The sequence below is a fragment of the Nannospalax galili genome, unplaced genomic scaffold (assembly GCF_000622305.1).
Source record: "Nannospalax galili isolate Female #2095 unplaced genomic scaffold, S.galili_v1.0 scaffold346, whole genome shotgun sequence".
NCBI classification, from domain to species: domain Eukaryota; kingdom Metazoa; phylum Chordata; class Mammalia; order Rodentia; family Spalacidae; genus Nannospalax; species Nannospalax galili.
Genome location: NW_008357637.1, coordinates 686,606 through 702,518, shown reverse-complemented (window position 1 = coordinate 702,518; position 15,913 = coordinate 686,606). Strand labels below are relative to the sequence as shown.

The following is a 15,913-nucleotide window of genomic DNA, read 5'->3' as shown; positions in this document are numbered from 1 at the left end:
TTGGCTAGGGTAGCCCAAGAGGCTCCCAGATAGTAACCCAGCATAGAACTGGGAAAATGAACAGCAGATCCCAGTCTTATCCAAAGGAATATAGACAACTGATTACCAGTAGATGAAGAACAGCCCTGTAATGAAATGCTTCTTCTAATCATGTGGTTATTAAATTTTTAATTAAAAAACAATTCTTCAAAGCATAAGAATTTGCTCCTTAATAATTAGTAGATGTGAAATATATTACCATTGAAATCTACCTGATGACTTTATATCTGTGCTCAGATGCCAAGGAGTTCAGAAAGTAACCCACTGTGACTAGTAATAATCAGATATATAGAGATTAGAAACATATGGGCATTGTAGTGTCAAATGTATTAAAATGAATTTTTCTGTATGAAACTGTATTTTAATAATGAAAAGATCTTTTTTAAAGTTTAAAACCTCATTTAATTTTATGTCTCATAGGGGTTATACGGAGTACAATATTGTATAACTGTATCAATTCAACTGTAAACCTAAAAATTTACAGCCAATTTTGAAAGAGATGCATCTTAGCTCTGGAAATTGTTATTGAATATGTCAATGCTGTTGTAATGAAATGTTTCTTCTAATCGTATGGTTATTAAATAAATAATTAAAAAAATAAGATTTCAGAATCCAGGGCTGAAGAGCTGGCTCAGTTGTTAAGAGTATGTACTGCCCTTAGAAAGGACCCCAGTTTGGTTCCCAGCATTCAGGTTGGGCAACTCAGAACAACCAGTCCCAGTTCCAGTGGATCTGATACCTTCTTCTGGCCTTGGTGAGCACTGCACTCATGTGCATGAATATATATATGTCCCATATATATACATAATTAAAAATAAAATCTTAAAAACAAAATGTTTTTTAAAAAAAGGATCATAGAAACCCTCAGTGCCTAGAAGTCTCACCTTCTTGGTGTGACTGGAATGTTTCCCAATAAACAGTCTATGTTAGCTAACAGTTGCCTTCCCTATCTGAAAGGCGGCTAGCCATTGGGATGACTGTTTCAAGCCTGCTTCACAGGTAAACTGGGAAGCAAAGTTTGAGGCTCATCCTAGGGAAGGGTCTGGTAACAAACTTCAATAAATCAAAGTTCAGACACATGCAGATCAAGGAAAAAGAAAATGGTCCACATGAAAGGTCTGAGATCTAAGAGAAATCATGCAATCAAGTAGTGGAAAACATATGGGTGCAGCTAAGCAAAAACAACTGAATAAAATTAATGTACAAATTTTTGGTTAAAAGAGAATTAAAATGCTGGATATCATGGGCATGATGGGAGGAAGATGATCAGAGTAAAAATATTCTAAGGTCTTCATATGATTGTTGAAGAAAGAGAAAAATTATGGCTTCTGGAGCAGCAAAGGAGTCATGATATTGTATCTAGAGAAGCACAGAATATACAGCCTGTGAGGGGAAAGAAAATAGAACAAAAAATAAATAGTAAGCTACATCTTTGCACAAGAAGGAGAAAGAATAGAATAGAACAAAATGGGGCCAGTGAGATGGCTCGGTGGGTAAAAGTGCTTGTCACCAAGCCTGATGACCTTAGTTTAATACCCCAAACCCACATGCTGGAAGAGAACTGATTACTGAAGGTTGCTCTCTGCCACTCAGGAACTGTGGCCAATATGCAAACCCCAACCCCACATGCACATAAAAGAAATACATTTTAAAATTTTACTTTTAAAAGAACAGAAAAAGTGGAGGACATGGTATAAAATAAGACATTGGAATTAAATCTAAATAGTAATCACAATAGATGATGTGAATGACATCCTTCAGGTAAGAGATAAAGATAGCTAGAAAAATGGAAAGTATCCAGCTAGGAGTTATTTATGCAAAACAGACCTAAAGCACAAGGTCATGGAAACTAATATAGCCATGAAGAAAATATCGGGCCAAGACTGGTATAAAGAATTACTACAGCTGTATCAATATCAGACCAGAAAAAAGAAAATTATAAACATCTTTCAAACTAATAATGGAGCAAAATTAATAAGGTGTTAGGAAAATTTGACAAGTCTGATATTTATAATAGAATGGTAACAAAATATTATCTACTAAGCTTGTAATATATAAAAGGGTGGAAAACTGATGGGGAAATATATAATACATAATTGATATAATGTACATTTTGAACTCATAGCAATCCTCCTGCTCCAGCCTCCCAAGTGCTGAGAATATTAACATGAGCCACCATGTCCAGCTCAAGGGAAATACATATTCTCTTTCTCTCTCATGTCTGTGTGTGGTATATGTGTGTGAGGAGGGGATGCATCCCCCTGTGCTCACACACAGAGGTCAGAGGAGGACGCTGGATGTGCTGCTCTATCAATCTCTACCCAATTCCCTTGACAGAAGGTCTTCCATTGAGCCTGGAGCTAGATTTGCAGTCAGCAAGCCCTAGAGATCCTGTGTCTCTGTCCACTAGAGCGCTGGGGTTATAGGCTTCTGTGATCACACCTGGCTTTTTGTGGGGGTTCTGAAGACTTGAGGGTTCAGTTCCTCATACTTACTTACATAGTAAGTGTTCTTACCCACTGAGCCATCTCTCCAGTCCAGAAATATATATTCCTAAATGTTTTCATTAAAAGAGAAGAATACCTTAAAATTAATGGCCTGTACACACAGCCCAAGAGGTTAGAAAAGAAAACTTTAAAAGAATTTTAAAAAAAATATTGAAGTTGGGGCTGGAGAGATGGCTCAGCGGTTAAGAGCACTGACTGCTCTTGGAGAGGACCCAAGTTCGATTCCCAGCACCCACATGGCAGCTAACAACTGTCTGTAACTCCAGTTCCAGGGGATCCAATGCCCTCTTCTGACCTCCACTGGCATTTCACAACACGGGTGCACCTACCTACATGTAGGCAATACACTCATACACATAAAATAAAAATAATAAATAGGGGGCTGGAGAGATGGCTCAGCGTTTAAGAACACTGGTTGTTCTTGCAGAAGACCTGGGTTCGAATCCCAGCACCCACACGTCAGCTAACAACTGTCAGCAACTCCAGTTCCAGGGGATCTGACAGCCTCTTCTGTCCTCCGCGGGCATTGCACAACACAGGTGCACTTACCTACATGCAGGCAATATACTCATACACGTAAAATAAAAATAATAAATAAAATATTTAAAAATAAATAATTTTTTAAAAAAAATTAAAGGGAGGAAGAAAATAATATAGGAAAAACAAAGGAAGTAAAAAGCAATTATACAATTGAGAGTATTTTGTCTGCCCGTTTGTTTTGTTGCTACTGGGGATAGAACCTAGGGCCTTGTACATGCTAGACAAACACTCTGCCACTGTGCCCTACAATTAAGAGTATTGACAGGCAAGCATTTTCTGAGATGCTTAATGAAACTGGCAAACCTCTGCTATTATTCATAACAATAGCAAGAAAGAGGACATATGCTAATATCATTAGAAAAATGAGCCCTTTCTTTCCTTTGTATAGGTGTATAGACACCTATACAAAGGAAAGAAACTTCCTATAGACACCTATACAAAGGAAAGAAACCAAGCAGTGTGGGGCAGAAGCCTGCTCCAGAGGCAGAGATGCCTATTACACTCACAGCAAGGACACAGGTGTCGCTGAAGACATCTCTGCACTGTGCTGAGCATTCCGGCCTGTGCAGTCCAGAGAGAAAAAGAAAGCAGGGATAACAATCAGAAATGAACAGACTCATTATCCCTGGGTGATACCAAGCTATTAGAGTTTTAAGAAGCTTTCTGGCTACAAGATCATTACCCAAAATGCAATTACATTGGTATATATCAACCACAATCAATTAGAAAGTACAATTTTTAAGAGATGCCATTTAAAATGTCATTTATAAGTCACTTAGGAATAGATTCATCAAAAGTAGGACATGTCTGTGATGAAGGTTTATTGAATGATATTAAGGTTAACCTAGTTAAATGGAGATCAGACCAGGCCCTTGGTTGCTCTATGCAGTATTGAAAAGATGTCCATATCCTTTAAGTGGATTCACAGAATTAATGAAATTCCAATAAAAATTCCAGCAGGATTTATTTTGTGTAACTTGATGAATTGGTCCTAATAAATATATATTAAAGAGTAAAGGGCTAAACATAGGAGATCCAAACACAAAAATCAATTCAAGGAATCAAGGTAGGCTAACACCTTAAACAGGAAATGGCACAAACATCAAAGCTTAGAAGCCAGTATCTGGGAATGTGTTTATAACTGGCACAGAGCCAGAAGCCACAAAGAAAAATGTTGAAAACTTTATTACATTAAATGTGAAATTGTATGTTTTCTGAAAAACACTGAGTGAAAGGAAAACCCGAAATTAGAAGATATTTGTCAAACATATAATTTAGAAAAGAATTAGAAGTAAAGTCTAGTGTGGCTCAGGACTGCCATCACAGTGCTCAGAATGCAGAGGTTCATGAGTTTAAGACCAACCTGAGCTACATAGAAAGTTCCGGGCCAGCTGGGCTACAGAGCAAGATGTTGTCTCAAAAAAACAAAATAAAATGAGCATTACAAAGACAAAGACTACCTAAAGAATGAAAAGACCACTAAAAGAAGCCATCTCAACTGAAAATTCGGCAAAGGTCCTGATTAATCAATCTCTTTGATCAAAGTGGTTCGTAATAATGTGAAAAGACGTTCACCCTATTTGTAGTCAGAGAAGAAATTAAATCCACAGTGAGATACAATCTCACATTCACTTGTTCCATATGGTCCAGAAACCTTTTGGTTTCTAGTAAGTGAGTTTATTAAGTTAAGTGTGCATGTCTTAGTTTGGTTTCTGTTGCTGTGATAAAACACTGACCAAAAAGCAGTTTGGGGAGGAAAGGGTTTATTTTGTCTCTTATCTCCCAGGTCACAGTTCATCACTGAGGGAAGTCAGGGCAGTAACTCAGGGAAGGAACCTGGTAGCAGGAGCTGAAGCACAGACCACAGAGGCATGCTGCTTACTGGCTTGCTCCCCTGACCTGTGCTTAGCCTGCTTTCCTATACAACACAGGATCACCTGCCAAAAAATGGCACCACTCACAGTGGGCTGAACCTTTCCTACCACTCAATAATCAAGAAAATGCCCCATAGATATGGCCGCAGGCCAATCCAATGGGCATAATTCCTCAGCTGCGGTTCCCTCTACCTAGGTATGCCAAGTTGGCAGCTGAAGCTATCCAGCACAATTGATCCCTTGTCAACTTGACATACAAATACATCACTATTAAACCACAACCTGGCTGGAGACATGGCTCAGCAGTTAAGAGCACTGACTGTTCTTGCAGAGGACCCGGGTTCTGTTCCTAGCACCCACATGGTAGCTAACAACCATGCATAACTCCAGTTTCAGGGGATCCAACACCCTCTTTTGACCCCTGCATGACACGGGTCTACTTACAGAGTGTATCGCAAGCAATACACTCACACACGTAAAAATAAAAATAATAAATTAAGTATATATTTAAATCACAACCTTTCCATTTCTTATCCCCAAGCTATGATATTAATATTACAATATAAAACATCACAGCTTTAAAAGTCCTACAGTCTTGCCAGGTGTGGTGGCGCATGCCTTTAATCCCAGCACTTGGGAGGCAGAGGCAGGTGGATCTATGTGAGTTCAAGGCCAGCCTGGTCTATACAGTGAGTTCCAAGATAGCTGGGGCTACAGAGAGACACTGTCTCAAAAAGACCAAAAAAAAAAAAAAAACTTTACAGTCTTGAAAAAATTCAAATACTTTAAAAGTTCAAAGTCTCTTCAAAAATTCTCCTAGCTGTAGGCTCCTGTAAAATCCAAACAAGTTACATATCATCTTATTTCAAAAGGGAAGAAATGAGCATACTTAGGTTAAACCAAAGTCCAGCAATGCAGCTCAATCTTGGGCATCTTCACTCACGATCTTCTGGGCCCCAAAGGGCTTGGGGAGCTCTACTTCTCTGGCTCTGCCATTCACAGCACATATAGCTTGTCTCATAGGCTCAGGCCAGCTCTACTCTTATATCTGCCACTGCCCTTGGTGAGTGTCCTATGCCTCTGGTATCTCCAATATCTGGGGTCTCCATTGCAACTGATAGTGCACCTTCACCAACGGCCTCTCCTGGTCTCTCAGGGTGCCAAGCCTCAGATTCTCTCCATGACCCCTTCACATTTTCAACCCCAGTACCACTTGGAGGCTCTTACATATTGCCGAGTTCTGCTGCCAGTTTGATATGCAGCCTTGGCCCCCTCTGGACCACAGCTTCTGTGTGCTAACCCTGAGGAAAGAGTTCCCAGAAAATTTCACTTAATGATGCTGATCTCTTGTTATTCACAGCTGATTTTTTTGGCCCCAGCTGACCAGCACCAATTATCCTAGTAAAGCACAAAAAGTTTCACTTCTAAAAATTCTTAATTAAAAATATATCATACAAACATCTCTTGAAGAGTCTTTGGTTCCTTTTGAAGCTTCGCAGTCAGATCTCCATGGCCTACCCCTCTTTCAGCATTAACTTCCAAGTTCTTACAGAACAGTTCACTGAGCTCCAAACACTTTCCAGTCCAAATTTCAAAAACTTCCACAATCCATATGATCAGGCCCATCACAGCAATATCCTACTCTCTGGTACCAGTTTCTTAGTTACTTTCCATTGTTGTGATTAAAAACACTAATCAAACCAAGTTGGGGAGGAAAGAGTTTATTTGGCTCATGGTTCATCATCAAGGGACGCCAAGGCAGGAACTCAGAGCAGTAACCTGGAGGCAGGAGCTGAAGCACAGACCATGGAGCAACACTGCTTACTGGCTTCCTCCCCTGGCCTGTGCCTACTTTCTTATACAATTCAGGACCACCTGCCCAGGGGTGGCACAGTGGGCTGAACCCTCAGTAAATGACCCACAGGCAAGGCCACAGGTCAATCCAATGGAGGAAATTCCTCAGTTGAGGTGTCTTCTATCTAGGGGCGTCAAGTTGACAATTGAAGCAGTGTGGCAAGCAAAAGTAAGAGAACAAATAGCAAGCACAGAGAGCAAAACCTCATCAAATCAAATACTTATACTATCCAGCAGAAATGACTGCAGTGGTCCAAGAGAGCAAATAAAATGAAATAAAAAATAGCGAGTGGCAGATGGAAAACATCAAATCTGGTGCCTACTACATCCAGCAGAAACTGGGGAAGTTCCAGTGAAGCAGTCAGCTAACAATCCTCCATAACACCAGTTCCAGCGGATCTGACACCGTTTTCTGTCCTCCTCGGACACTGCAAAACACAGTGCACTTACATACATGCAGGCATAACACTCATACACATGAAAAAAATGCCTTTACCTTAATTCTTAAAACTCCTTATTCCTACCTTTGAATTGTACTATTAAAAAAAAAAACACAACTCATGTTCCAGGGGCCTAATGCCAGATGACAATTTAGCAACTTGGTAAAATGATGCCTTTATGGGGCTGGAGAGATGGCTCAGTAGGGAGTAGTTGCTGCTCTTAACAGAAGACCCAAGTACAGTTACAGCATCCATGCTGGGTGGCTCAAACTGCCTGTAATTCCAACTCCAGAGAATCCGATGCCTCTGACCTCCTTGGGCACCTGCACTTACACACACACACACACACACACACACACACACACACGCAGATGCACACACACACACACACACACACACACACACACACATGCACACACACACTTTATAATTAAAAATAATAAATCTTTTAAAAACTGCCATTGTTTCTTTAAACTGTTCTTCCCCTAGGCCTGACCTATATGAACAAATACAGTTAACTAGAAAAATGAGCTGAAAAGGGCCTCAAAGAAACCTTATCCCACTGCCAGTCTTGCTCTCCCTTGCAGTCTGAAACTGTGGCAGACTGGGGGGTGGAGGGCAGGGAGAAATTCTGTGTTGCTTAACAATTAGAAGGTTCACCGATTTCATGGAATTGAACTGTTGACTGCTGGTACAAGACACTTCCTGTGCTTGAGAATCCAGAAAAGCTATAGAAATAGCCTGAATTCACATAAGGACACGGGGAAAAGCCCACAGGAAGGGTTTGAAGGAACAGTAGAAGAGAGAATAGAGAGGCTTTCTGATGACGTCTTGTGGTCCAGTTTGTTTAAATCATAGGTATACATGCAGTTGTACTATGTATGAGGGTCTCTTCTCTATCCCTGCATGTGCTACAGAGAGTACGTTGTACTTGAAATGAGTGACAGTATTTGCAACTTAATAGAATATCATAGGCATCAGGCCCTCTTTCCTAATGATCTAGCACTCAAATATATTTCTTGAGGAAATGAGTTGGGACCACTGTACAAGCATAGATAGCAAGAAACTACAATTCTGTGTCTTAACAGGCATCGAGGCAAAGATGCCAGATGATACGAGGTCCAAACTGAAAGGGATTATCTGCCTGCTTTGCTCACCACTGCTGCCTTGGGGGCTTGAACTGTCCCGGAGGTAGGGAATGAAAATATTTGTTGATGGATGATGCATGGACCACCAAGGCGCAGAAAGGAAGATGGGAAATCGGGCTAGCTTTTGTCTCTCCAGGTGTGCGTAGCAAATGTTACTTAACTACAGTCCAAACAAGTTTCTAGAAGGGGTCAGGAACCTATGACAGAGAGTTAAGGTTCAGCTTAATAAGGAGACCCAGCCTCACCAAAGCCAGCTAGTGGGAAATGAATGGGTTGTGGGTGATGCAAGGAATGGTTCCTGGAAAGCTCTTTATATATGAAACAAACCACAGGAAGTTTTGTTCAAGTTCTTCATGGAGAATATCTTTATTTATATTCCTTTTGCATTCTCTAAAACGCACAGTGTGTGTTTCATCTCTTCAATCACATTTGTGGGGCCGGTCAGTTTATTGGAGAGCTTTGGAAGGTCTTCAGAAACGTTGCCTTAGGTTTCAGCTAAGTGAGTCACAGAGATTGGTCATGAGCTACTACAAAATTACAGGAGGTCTAGTTAATATTATTCAACAGTTACTAGAAAAGCTTTAAGAACACTCGACGCATAGCCAGACGCAGTAAGAGAGAAGCAGATGCTACTGAAGCAGTAAGATTTCCATATACATGGCTCTGTGTACAGTATCAGAATCCTTTAACAGACAGTGCATGTACGTTTAAATCATTACTTTTTGTTTGTTTGTTTGGGGTTTTTTTTTTTTTTTTTTTTTGGTCTTTTTGAGACAGGGTCTTCCTGTAGCCCCAGCTGGCCTGGATTCGCTATGGAGACCAGGCTGGCCTTGAATTCACAGAGATCTGCCTGCCTCTGACTCCCGAGTGCTGGGATTAAAGGCATGCGCCACCACGCCTGGCTTTAAATCATTATTTTAAGGGCACTCTAATACAAATGTCTTACTAAATTTTACCTTTTCTCTTTGGCTCACAAATGCACGAAAATACCAGAACTTATTTCATTACTATATAAAGAAGATACATTACAAATGGGAAGAAAATACAAGGTGCCTCTTTAACATGGTAAATCTCTGAATATAAATAAGCAAATATTTCACCGTCATACAATTAAACAGTTACTGAAATCATCACATGTATCCCTTCCCCACCCCTAAGGTCAGACAACAGTGATATACACAGTCTACACAAATTAATCTCTAAAAATACAGCAACAGCACACTGGAGATGATGACTAGGCTGTTTTCCCTAGCAGGGATCTAACAGGGAGGGCGTGACGCTTCCCAACTAGTGGTACTTTTCGTCATCCATCACTCCTTCAGGTGGGTGCTACACTGACCAGGAGGTCGACTCCCATAAGCAGCCTTTCCCTTGGTCCATAAGACACAGCAGTGAAGTGCTATCTGTCCTGCACAATGGGTAGACCCTCAGAAACAGTTGGAGGTGAAGCAAATTCTTTGGGGACAAGAGACATGCTGTGGTCTAGGACTAAGCCATACTCACTATACATGTATGTATATATAGAGAGGTATATATAACTGTACATATATACTGCATTCCTAATGTGCAACTTTTACAAAACGAACATTATTTCCTGCTAACTCTAACAAATAAGCTTAAGTGAGGTTATGACAAAGATTCTTCAGGAGAGTATAATTTCCTTCAATGAAATGGCCTACGTGTGTCAGCAACTGATGGAGCTTTGTTGTAGGGTGCTAGAGGGAAAAGGGGATGGCTGCAGGTTCTGCAAAGGGGGATTATAGATCCTGGCCCAGCCTTTCTATCTCCTCAATGAGGAAGTCGATGTCGGACTGGGTAGCAGCTGGGTTGGAGATGACCATCCGAAAGAAGTTGGCTTTGTCCCCCTGAGGCTGGTATCCGACCATGGTTGTGCCTGACTCCATCATCAGGGCTTTGATCTTGGGAGCCACCTTGTGATGGAAAACATAAAACCAAATTCAACACTGATAGTGATACCCCCTCTTTTTAACAGTTCAATTACTTTTGCTTTTTACTGCTTGGATTAAAACATTTTTAAGGTTTTATTTAACTTTACGTGTATGAGTGTTTTGCCTTCATGTATGTAAGTGCACCACATGTATGCCTGGTGCCTACAGAGGCCAGAAGGTGTGGGATTCCCTGGATCTGGAGTAATGGACGTCGTTAGCCACCATATGGAGTGGTCTCCAACCACTCCCCTCCAAAGTATTTTAGATCCAAGTGTTTTTAGTGGCTAATATCCAAATCCATCCAATCATAAGTTCCTTTTGAAAGGAGCTGGCAAGTAAAATTTTAAAGTCATGGAATAATGATAATAAAATAAATAAAGAAACAAAGACAGAAAACACTGTAAATTAAGGTTGTATGTAACCTGGAGCTCAAGCTATTGCCTGGCACACAAGCAATGCCTAACAAATATTTGTTCAATGGCTGCATGAGTGACATGTTGCATAAATATACCAACAACTCTGAATATGTAAGCTGGATATAGAAATCATCAGAGAAGGATATGGAGAGATGGCTAGATGATTAAGAACACGAGTTTTTCTTGCAGAGGACCTGGGTTCAGTTCCCAGCACCCATATGACAGCTAATGACCATCCTTAACTCCAGTTTCAGGGGCTTCAACCTCTCTTCTGACCACCAATGGGCATGGCACCCACATGGCACACTTACATAAATGCAGGGAAAACACTCATACAGTTAAAATAATAAAAAAGTAGGAACATAAAAAATAAATTTATAAAAGGAAATCAACAAAGATGAATCCGCATAGAGTAGGCTTGGATTTAGTAGAAGGTAGAAGTTCAGAGAAAGGTGAGTATTATTTACTTGCTTAGGGGACCCTGTGACGAAGAACACCAACCTAAGGTGGGACTGCATCTTACAGGTGTTTCTGTTGTGTCTAAACCACAGCAAGCTGACAACCCCAGACATATAAATCATGATGGCTCCTCAACACTCCATTACCTAGAAGCCTGCCCTAGGCTTTGTTTCTTATCCCTTTCCCTTTAGAATAGCACATCAACATGAGGATGGCCTGACTGGCCAGGGGAACTGCAGAGACAGAAAATGAGTCCTTACCCTGTGTAGTTTTTCCCGTCGCTCAGGACTATCTGGAACTCCGCGGAGACTTTGTGGAATATACCAGAAACAGACATTTGTGTGCTCAGGCTGCAGAGATTTCAGGAAACAAGCAAGTAAACAAAAATAAAATAATGAGCACTTGATAGACAGTCATAGGTGCTTTGGGAGGAAGTTCTCAGTCAAGAAAAAAAAAAAAAAAGGTCTGAATGACTTATCTCCAAAGTACTGTGACATGCGAAAACACCAGGCAGGAAAATGCCCATTTCTCTGGTTATATCTGCCAGGGTGCTGCCTCCCCAACTCCTGACCAGCTTTCTAGATATCTCAAGCAACTGCCTCTGCATCCTGAAATGTTAAAAATAATAACATTTGGGTAGCTGAGAAAAGGGATCTCCTTATCTGGCTATCTGTAGCATCTTACAAATGGAAAATGCCCTGAAGTTCACTTTACTGATACTGTTTGGTTGTTGAAGGCATAGTTTTGCAGTTTCCTCCTTCACTGCTTGTCAGCACCATGTCTCCCTGAAGCCTGCTTGAGACATAACAGCTCTCATTTCAGCCTTCTAGGAGAATGTTTAAACTAGCGTAAAGACTCAGAGGAAAGCCCCACAGTGAGGTCCACTAAATGTTGACTCACTGCTCAGCGTTCTGGTGTTCATTTGGTGACTCTCCAATGTTATCCTGAGGGGTGACATCGCCTCATAAATAGACAAATGTCAGATATAGATGGTGGTCTATGACAGTGGGTTAAGAGCAGCCTTTCTTTTGTTAACATGGGATGTGATTCCATCTTTCCTTATTCGACTGTGGACTCCACTAGGGAAGACATAGTATTTGTTTTGGCCAGTACTCTATAATCCAGCATCTGGCATGGGTCTGGCACTTCAGGAAACACTGTGTGACAAGTATTTTCCTGTGTGTAATGGGAGTGAGAAGCTAGGCAGAGACAGTTTATCCTGCTCTCTTCATCATCAATCTATGGTGAGCAGATGTTCATTTAGAGCCAATTTTGGAAGGTGAGGATATGTCTGTCCCTCTAGGCTTCTTGGACTTGGGAGACATTTATCATAGATGGAGTCCAACACAAGACAAAGCCAAGAACTATGAGGGACTCAGACCTGCCATGGAAACACCCTAGGTGTTGGCAGAGAACTACCCACTTCAGAATCCAGCTTCTTAAACTGTGCACTGCACCCCTGTATGGGGCTGGATAATTGAATGTGGGAGTTGTAAAAAGTTTCTGAGCTACATGATCAAAAACGAACCTGAAATCAAACATGCTTTGAATCTGGAGTGATGCTAGCTGTGCTGGCCTGTGTTGCAACCCTTCACTTCACTGCAGCCTTGGTTCTAAACATACAAAATGTTCACTTTGCACTGCATATGCCTTCATGTCGCACAAGGCCAATGTGTTCATTGCTACCTTAAAGACTTCGGCACAAATTCTAGACCACTGCATGCTGTGAACAGGAGTGTTTCTCTGGGCTTATAGAAAATGATTTAATTACAGAAAAAAAAGACTTTAATATTTTCCTATGGTCAATCTGCTAGGCTATAGTATATATTTATGCAAAGCACTGCTAGTTATAAAATCAAAATATTGATCAACTCTGATAAATGTTGAAGATGCTTTGTGTCTTATAGTATCATGTGTTCAGTCAAGATTTAATACTTTATGTAAGAATAAATGGGGACATCCATCTCATTAGTATGTGAATTTGCTTTCATCATTAATATAGGGTAAAATTGTCTAGTAGAGAACTTTTTTAAAAAACTGATGATTCAACATCAATATAGCTATTCTTTAATACCTATATACTTGGGGTTATATAAAAGTTTATTGGGTGAAATTTCCTGTGAGTGGGAAAAGTTTAAGAAGTCCTGTTTCAGATGAGGTGACGGGGAAATGTGACCCCAGCACCACCTGTAGGAATGCTGAGCATGTGGGAGTTGGGTGAAGAAGGCACATGAATGAAAACTCAGAAGCAGCTTGAGCCACTAAGGCTTCCAAGGCATTCCTCATGGTTTCTAGGAAGCACTGTGCATCTGGCTCATGATGATAACATACCTCGCCGTCGAATACCATCTCAAATTCTTCTCTGTTTTTAATTTTGGCATAGAGGTATTCAGCCAGCTCCAAGCATTTGTTGATCTGATTTTCAAATCCCACAGTGCCCTGTTTTAAAGAGGAAGGTCATGTTTATTGGTATCAAGTTGCATTTCACTGTGATGGTCATTTGGGGGAGGCTGTGTTGTCCTTCCACACACCAATTCTGTTATTGTTTATGGGACATACAGAAAAGAGCATTCTTGGAGATGGTTTGGAAGGAATAATTAATCCAACATGGATGTCTTCTTCTAAGGGCTAAATGAAGAGTCCTGCTTTCTCTTTGGAAGGCCCCCTGAATTATTCTCAATAGGGCTTGTAACTTCCTGTCAGTTATTCACAATCTGCATTTGAAGCCCATTCTGGTTTGCTTAAGATAAGGCTACTCAAACTGTCATATCTGGACTGAAGACAGTCTATAACATGATGGGATAAGTAAATAAATTGAGATTAACTACAAGTAAGCTTATGCTTTTAATTTTTTTTAAGTCTTTTTGTGACAGGGTCTCCCTGTAGCCTCAGCTGGCCTGGAACTTACTATGCAGACCAGGCTGGCCTTGATCTCGCAGAGATCTGCCTGCCTCCGCCTCCTGAGTACTGGGATTAAAGGCTTGTGCCACGTGTTTACATTTTGTGTGTGTGTGTGTGTGTGTGTGTGTGTGTGTGTGCACGTGTGCCAGTGAGTGGAGCTCAGAGGACAATTTTGGGACTCAGATTCAGATTGTTAGGCTTAGCAGTGCTTCTGGTCCCATTAGGAAACTTTTAAAACAATTTACAGAGTGGTTTTTATGACTGCTGATGCTAATAATGAATAGTGACTTCTGATTTGTGTTTTATATTTCATTTTCCTAACAATTTCATATTGGTCCATGATAGATAAAAGGAACTAACAACTAATTCTTCATCATAGATACTTTGACAGAAACTTAGAATGAATCTTCTCCAGTCATATGTCCTTGTCAAACCATCCTCATAGGTAACTTGCCTTCCACATAACATAGTACAGTTCCTTTCCAATGACAGGACAACTACTGGTCTCAGAACATGCCCCGAGACTGCATTAGCTCCAACTAGTGGCAAACTGACTGAACATGAATTTCAAAATCCAGCGTAGCTGATTAGCAGCACATAGGCTGATGAGTGGGCTGGTGTTAAGAACAGATGCACAAGGCTGGCTTGTGGACCACTGATGGGCCTGGGCAGAATCCAGAGCTGGCAAAGCACTCTCCAAGTGGTGGGACTGCTGACTGCCCCTTCCGAAGAAATCCCACTCCAGGAAATCACCTCCACAACACATATCCCAGGGGCCAAACCTCCTGGGAACAGTTCAAGAAATTACTGCCAGGCAAAATGAACACATAATGACAGAGACAGGCCATGTGGTCATTATAGCAGTGTAAAACAATAGAGTGCTTTCTCTTATTGCAGTGTAAGACATTTATATGCTCAAAATGCCTATAATTACTTTGTGATAGAAATCAAATTCAGACTCTATATTAAGGCAGGATGACTTAATGAGGAAAAAACTGATCATCTGCTAAACCTTTTTTACAGGAGGAGTTAAATATCTGACTAGTTAGTGCTGTAAAACTTTATTGTTTGTGGATTTAGATAGTTCAAATATTTACCATGGAAATTATTAAAATTAATAAATAGTAGGTAAATAAAAACAATGGATTGATATAAGGCTGTGAAATCAAAACTGCCTTTAACTTCATTGTATAAAAACACTTCTGAAACAGTCACATATAATCTCCCTTCCTTATATTTTGGGAGAAATTCCTTTACTTAGCTTTTTCCCTAGGCACAGAAATGCAGCCTAAGAAGACAATGACTGCAGACAGTGTGCTTCAGTCTAGTGGCAGTTCTCAGAATCAGGAGCGGTTCTGATTCCCCCCACCCCACAGTACCACATATACAACAATGTACACACAGCACCACACACATATACACAGCACATACACACACACACACAAATACCACATATACAACAACAATGTACACACAGTACCACACACACACACTCACACACAAAACAGGTATACATACAGCACCACACATACACAGAGTAATACACAGAGCAACATACACACACAGTACCTCACATACATACACAACAACACATACAGCACTACACACACACATACACACACAGAATACTATAAATACACATAGCATCACACATATACATACAGCACTATACATACAGAGCAGTACACACACATACTCAACACCACAGATACACATGCACATAGAGAACCACATACAACACACACACACACACACACACACACCCGCACAAACACACACTATGGAG

General features: G+C 40.7%; 1 protein-coding gene across 2 annotated transcripts in view; it reads right to left on the bottom strand.

Moving 5' to 3' along the window:
• Window positions 1-8,738: 8,738 nt before the first annotated feature.
• The window catches only part of Gad1 (glutamate decarboxylase 1), a 43,697-nt gene continuing 36,522 nt past the window's right edge, over window positions 8,739-15,913 (bottom strand). For both annotated transcript variants that reach the window (XM_008855237.3, XM_008855238.3), the window contains 3 exons: window positions 13,558-13,665; window positions 11,487-11,576; window positions 8,739-10,333 (listed from right to left, as the gene is read on the bottom strand). In XM_008855237.3, the coding sequence (XP_008853459.1) occupies window positions 10,160-10,333; window positions 11,487-11,576; window positions 13,558-13,665 (372 nt within the window). In that variant the 3' untranslated portion in view covers window positions 8,739-10,159. The remainder of the gene's footprint in view (window positions 10,334-11,486; window positions 11,577-13,557; window positions 13,666-15,913) is intronic.